This window comes from Diadema antillarum, unplaced genomic scaffold (assembly GCF_040938485.1).
Source record: "Diadema antillarum isolate AM-2024a unplaced genomic scaffold, OU_Dant_1.0 seq00000491_RagTag, whole genome shotgun sequence".
Classification (NCBI taxonomy): Eukaryota; Metazoa; Echinodermata; class Echinoidea; order Diadematoida; family Diadematidae; genus Diadema; species Diadema antillarum.
The window spans coordinates 499549-506375 of record NW_027271452.1 but is presented as its reverse complement, the minus strand read 5'-3'; the positions used below and the strand labels follow the sequence as shown (position 1 = coordinate 506375).

Here is a 6827-nt window from a genome sequence, read left to right as displayed (position 1 = left end):
ATAAGCATCGTGTATTCAATGGTAGTAGATAAGCAGTGTCAGTGAAGGTGAAAAGATAAATTAATCTTTAAAGAAAAAAAAAATAACAGCCTAAGATTTGCATTGCTTTATTCGTCATTTACAGGCAGATTTTTGGTAGCCAATGAAAAAAACAGCATCACAGTGACGTCATATGAGTTTGAAATTATGTTCAATCAATTCTACGCCCCCAATTACCCTTAGACACCAAATTTGGGTAAAAAGAAACCTAGGAATATAATTTTGGCGCACTTTGAGCTCATTCTGGCCCACTGTGCAGCGTCACGTCAGGGGCTGCGTGTATTTACACCCACCCGATATCCGATGACCAGTGCAGTGTTCACCCAAGAATCCTATTTAACAACACCCAGTCCAGCTCAGCTCAGAAAGCTTATCAATCATGGTTCATGAGACATGATCATGTAAGCGCGAGCGGTGTTATTTCATCTACGACTAAAGCCAGTTTACCCTGTATTTCGATCGTCAGAAGCCGCCGATATCTGGTAGTGCACCGACATTGACGATTACGCAATAGTGTACTAGCTCCTCGAAAGAACAAATCAATCTTGTGGATCACACTATTTTGACAGATTCAAAAATAAAATTTTATAACCATTATAGAAATTTTAATATTATTTTAATTTATTGATTTATTTTTAAATTCCATGATTCTTCTCTAATTTCAAAGAGACAAATTTTAAGTCTTTTTTTTAAACTAGCACTTGCAAGGCGGATTGGTAACGAAAAAAAGTCGGCCCCTGTTGTGCATGTGGTCGACCAATACTCTTGACTTTCGATAGTTCGACCTCCTTCTCGAATTTTGCAAAGATGGTGCAATACAGTCTAGAGTTCTACATGTTCAGAATCTATTTGGTGCACTAATAAAGCAAAGCAAGACGAGCATGTCGGCACAGTCGAAGATTAAGAACTGGTGGTAAAGTCTTACCGCCGAGTAGTGTCGAACAGTTTGCATCACCTCGAGTAAGTAAATGCACGTGTGCACATAGGAAACGTGGACAACTTTGCAGCTGCTTTATGTACGGCACCCCCGTACCGTACCGGACGGACTCGGATCGGAGGCTCGCTAGCGCTAGCGTAGCTCGGCCGGCGATCGTACACGTGTTGAGCTCATTGCACCGCCATTGCACATGATGCACGGCGTCGGAGTCGGTGTTCAGGTTCAAGGTACCGTCCGAGTAAAATTCTAAACTCTGCTGCAGTCTTCTTGCCTTCGGTAACTTCCGGCATCATCGTCATTACTTTAACATTTGACAGGTCTTTAGTGGTGTTTACATGCGACGTGAGTGAGTGAGTGTCCTACTACTACTTAATGAGTTAGTACTATCATCACCTGCGGCCTACCCTATCTGAACATAATGACGCGACAGGCAAGAAAAAGGCACCATCGTGGATACACGCACATCAAGAAAAAGTATAGAACCAAGAGGAAGACGAAAGATCTCGATGAAATCGATGAAGACCTCAAGCCACTAAATGCAAAGAAATTGCTCAATCAGGACATTGATTTTGATAAGCCAGGTTCTGCGCAACACTACTGTCTTCATTGTGCGTAAGTATTCTGTGAAAATTGTAAGCCAGGTGTAAACGGTGTTGTATAGTCAGGTATCCTAATACCGAACGGTATCCTATTACCGAACGCGTAGTTTGTCAATGGAGCGCGTACAACAACTCGAATACGCATTCATTGCACTACGCGCTGTTATCTCACAGGGGAAGCCAGTGCCGAAAATTGCAAAACTGCAGCAAAAAACAAAACAAAACGTAATTTACCTCAAATTTACGTAATAATTGCTAAAATTTCGATGTTCGTTGTCCTGCGTTAATAAACATTGACCGAAAATGCAATGTACAATTTTCCCAATACAGAGGGCGCACGTTCGGTAATACAATACGATTTGCGTCGGTAAAAAGAGACAACTTTTGTGGAAGGGTTATTTGAAATACGGATTTTTTCTAGAAGTTGGCTTATTTTTCAAGTATTTTCGTTACAGCTATAGTCATCAGCATTTCAATTATCTGTAAGGATATTTTTGGCTGAATTATTGCATAATGTTGCCCGTTTGGAGCAATAAAACAAAAATCGTTCGGTAATAGGATACACCTCCATACATTAACTTGTAACCCTTTAAATATTTAAATGTAAAATTTTTATTTTTAGTTTCGAGTTAATGCAAGTGAAATGTGACACTTCCTTAGTACCGGTCCTGGCGGTAATAGTGCTGTCACCAGTGGTCACTAACGATAATGTATAGTTAACTTAGATACCTCTCATCATGTTGTGTCCTGTATCATACAAATATTTTTTGCCTTGAGAGTTTCTTGTTAAAACTATGGGTCTTGAAAATAGTTGAATTGATGCCTCTATAAAATACCACTCACCACAGGCGGGGTGGGCAAACTTGACTCCCAAACTGAGACTCCACAGCCACAGAACAGGGGCACAGTGTATACACTGCCTATCTTGACCGAAAGATCAGTCTCTATCTGTTCATCTGGGATATGTTCCACGGAAACTGCGTCCGACTTCATGGATCCCCTTCTGTCTGTCAACGGAGGAGAGCTTATAAAGTCCAAAAATGATAAACCAAAGACTCCTTTTGACAGACGGATCTTTCTGTCTAATGAGTAACTTAAATTACTACCTTTTTACATGCATGCATTGTATCAGTATTCACTATGATCATTTTTTTATCACATTCAATCTCAGCAGGGGAGCATTAAAATATGTTAAACTTCAAAATCAAAGTGATTCATGTCAGTATGGTCGTGTGCATAATATGCGTTTGAAGCCTTGCAAAGCAAAGCAAAGCAAATTTCAGTTGAAAATTATGTTCATTTCCTGATCTTATATCCTGATCTTATGTCTCATAGTCTAGACCTTTGATGCTTTACCTCAGACTCGTGAAGCAGCACTTTTGTGAAAGAAAATGAAAACGGAATAAGGAAAATACAACTGGGCAATTCCGCAGTTAGGTGGACATGACATGGATAAAAGAAATGTGCCTCTTTATCTTACTCTTTAATTTAGGTATCAACTAATGCCATGGATGTTCACCAATCACTAAGGTCTTTCAAATTCAGTAGATTTTATTTTTCATATTCATTGATTTTGCAAGATCTAAAACCATCATTTAAAATGTACATGTGGGACTGGGGATGCTGAAATTCACTTAAATGCAAATTACAGTGGGTTGCTTTGAAATTTTTTCCTCAAATTTTTGCTAAAAGGTAAAGGATGAATACATTTAAATACTCCAGAAGTCATGTGACATTTTGTTGATTACAAAAGGGTGAAATGACCTGCGGAATTACTCTGGACAAAATGTAACGTTACTAACCGTAACGTTACTAACCATGCATTTGGGGGTCTAGCTAATAAATCATCGGTCGAACTGCTAAAAATATTTGTGTGAACATTTGTCATGATGCAATAATTGAAATTAATGCAACACTTCGTTTTAAGTAACTTGAAATTTTGCACACTTTTTGTTTCAAGACATTGATTTTTTTGTCATATCCTTTTTTCGTAACGTTACTAACCAGCCCTTTTAGTTGCGATAGCAATTCTAATATTTATTGGATTGTACTCATTCTTTTCTATATCATAGACCTAGGAAGGATGAACATGTTTTAAAATGATTTTGACTTGAAATGAATAAATGGTGATTTAGTAGTAAAAATAAATATCTAAATTTCTTTAAATGTAACGTTACTAACTGCGGAATTGCCCAACTGTAGAATTGTGAATATGGATTAGTTTCTTTTGCTTTCATTTTGCAAAGATTTAAAAAAAAGGATTTGTTTTAATGATATTTTGTTGGTGTTTTGTTATTCATCACTGTGTGTATCCCTGACATCTATTTCTGTTGTTAGGAGATACTTTGTAGACGAGGCTGCCATGACTGAACACTTTCGAAGCAAAACACACAAACGGAGGTAAGGAAATTTCCTTGGCGAAATTGTATCTTATCAGCATCATCCTTTCTACTCAAGACTGTACACTTGTGTGAATAAGGGCTTTAAGAACGGTGACATATTGATGGGATCATGAAAATTTCACATGTTTCTGAGATCTAGAAGTGTGGACCTGTACTGAACAAATGTATTTTCAGTTACTCCAGTGTGAAGAGACATTTAATGACTATTGAATTTGAATGTTGAAATTGTAATTTATCTTGTTGGATGTTGTCAATGTATCATGCAGGTTAAAGGCTCTTGAGCTAGAACCCTACACACAGCAGGAGGCAGATGCTGCAGCAGGCATGGGATCATACCATCCACCAAAGAAGAGGAAAATGGTGACACAGCAGCCCGTTGGCGATGGAGACGAAATCATGAAAGATGAAGACAACACATAACCAGACTCAGAGTATTTCATACACTTCCTGCTTCTCTGACTGTAGATGCCATGCACTTTGTTGCTTAAATATCTCTTACCCTTTGCAGTACATTTTTGTAAAATGTGCAAAGATAGAAGAGATGTACATGTATCTTATTGTATATCTAATGTAAAGTCACAGTCTCTTCTGAGATTGATCCAGTAATATGGTGTACTAATTCTACCCAGTTATTAACCTCAATTGCCTCATTATGCAATAACTCTGGCATGTAATGAAATACCAGCTGAGGAAAGATGAAAATTATGATGTAAGTCAGACAGTGATGGAGTTTGGGTGCCTTCTGTATCCAGGAAACACTAGCCTCTAGCTGATCAAGGCAGTGCCAAGTGCATGGAAGGCAACCTTTACCAAAAAATATGAGATTACCTCTTGCCTATGGATGGCTGGACAAAAGTGACTTTCTAGTCTTGTGAAACCTGCAAGAGTTGAATGACATACAAACATTTGTGTATTACATGGAATGTTGAAGAGATGTATGAATAGCTAGTTAGTCCATTCCCAAACAGAGTGGTGTGAATGAGGCATTATGAAAGCTGTGTTTATCTCTTGTCAAGAGAGAGAGAGAATCATGTTTCAAAATACATTTTGAATGACATTTATAAGCCTGTCTTCATCAGCCCGAAGTTTCAAAATACATCTAGCGCGCTATTTTGCAGTTACGAAACTAGCCCGATGTCAAAATAGAAAGTGATTTGAAATGGGATTCTCATGGTGTAGTGTTTATCTAAACATCGTACAATTGCGACTGGAGTATTGTCACTGCACTACTACCTTGTGCCATATGAAGTAGAGATTAAACTGAATACCACCAAATATGCCTTCATCTTTCATGCACAGACAATGAGTAGAAAGCATAATTGGTGCTTGCTTTTCTCCACAACCAGAAACAGCTAAAAGTTGACCTATAAATTTATACATTTCAAAATGGAAAAATTACCCTTAGAATAGCTTTTTAAATGGACATTTCTAAACATGTAAGAAAACACTGTTACTTAATCTATTGCCCAAAAATACCTTAAATGTGCCCAGGATCGTGATTCTGTATCAGAAAATGTTTTAGATAAAGGCACCCAAAGTAACTACAGAACATATTATACTGTATAGTATGAGGCCTATAATACTTTACTCTACAATCATTTTATGTTGCACTACTGGCAAAGAAATGAAGAATTATTGTTTTTATGTTAGCTACAAATAATTTTGCAGTCTGACATAGAGGGAAAGGAACTGAGAAGAAGCCAGGAGGGATCCAACATCCAGATTGTAGCTGAGAGGGCACAATGACAAACTGAGGAGACACAGTTTTCTCAAGTGGTGAATTGTTGGGCAGAATAAAGTACATTATTGATAGATCTTGGTGATCTTAAAGGGATGGTATAGTTTTGGTTGAGATGGGACTTCAGGTTTCCAACCTTTTTTCTTTCTTTCTTTTTTGGGAATGAAAAGAAACTTCTTATGGAATATGGAAGAGAGTGCAATTCCAAGGGGAACTCATTGTTTACTTCGATGAAAATTGGAGGTATCTAAAAACAAAGAGGTCCTAATTAAAAGGTTGGATGCACCTTTTGTTGCGACCACTTTGTTTGAGTTTGTTTTTGGATATCGCAGCCATTTCAAAACCAACTTTTTATCCAATATACTTTGAACTCCTCTTATGATTGTATGCTCTTGCATATTCCATAAGAGGTTTCTTGTTGTCCCCGCCGAACGAGTTCGAGCAGGGGACTATGAAACGGGCTCCGTACGTGTGTGTGTCCGTGTGTCCGTCCGTCCGTCTGTCCGTCCGTCCGTGTGTCCGTGTGTCCGTGTGTGCGTCCGTGTGTGATCAAAATCTTCAATTTGCTACTTCTCTGTCATTTATTAGCCAATTTTGATTCTGTTTGCTTTATATGATAGCACTACATGGGAGCTTTGAAACTTCTTCACAGAATTTCAGTCGTGACCTTTGACCTTGACCTTTGACCTATATTGTACATTTTGCTACAAAATGCTACTCCTTCGCCATTTCTAACCCGATTTCGATTCCGTTTGCTTTATGTGATGGCACTAGGTGAGGGCTTCAAAACTTCTACACAGAATTTTGACCTTTGACTTCTTTGACCTTTGACCTTGATTTTTGACCTGTATTGTACATTTTGCTACAAAATGCTACTCCTTCGCCATTTCTAACCCGATTTCGATTCCGTTTGCTTTATGTGATGGCACTAGGTGAGGGCTTCAAAACTTCTACACAGAATTTTGACCTTTGACTTCTTTGACCTTTGACCTTGATTTTTTGACCTATATTGTACATTTTGCTACAAAATGCTACTCCTTCGCCATTTCTAACCCGATTTCGATTCCGTTTGCTTTATGTGATGGCACTAGGTGAGGGCTTCAAAACTTCTA

At 38.2% G+C, this 6827-nt stretch overlaps 1 protein-coding gene across 1 annotated transcript; it reads left to right on the top strand.

The window, feature by feature from the left end:
• The first annotated feature begins 1344 nt into the window (after window positions 1-1344).
• On the top strand, window positions 1345-4472 carry LOC139733779 (zinc finger protein 593-like). Its single transcript, XM_071644583.1, has 3 exons — window positions 1345-1588; window positions 3913-3975; window positions 4244-4472. The coding sequence occupies exons 1-3, from the start codon at window positions 1395-1397 to the stop codon at window positions 4395-4397; spliced, it is 411 nt and encodes a 136-aa protein (XP_071500684.1). The 5' UTR covers window positions 1345-1394; the 3' UTR covers window positions 4398-4472.
• Window positions 4473-6827: the final 2355 nt, after the last annotated feature.

What these genes read in the sequence shown, in the direction of transcription:
- LOC139733779 (XM_071644583.1), top strand. Translation starts at nt 1,395, where the DNA reads ATGACGCGACAGGCAAGAAAAAGGCACCATCGTGGATACACGCACATC. An exon ending in CACTACTGTCTTCATTGTGC is followed by an intron (nt 1,589 to 3,912) that starts GTAAGTATTCTG and finishes TTCTGTTGTTAG; the next exon opens with GAGATACTTTGTAGACGAGG. An exon ending in AGCAAAACACACAAACGGAG is followed by an intron (nt 3,976 to 4,243) that starts GTAAGGAAATTT and finishes TGTATCATGCAG; the next exon opens with GTTAAAGGCTCTTGAGCTAG.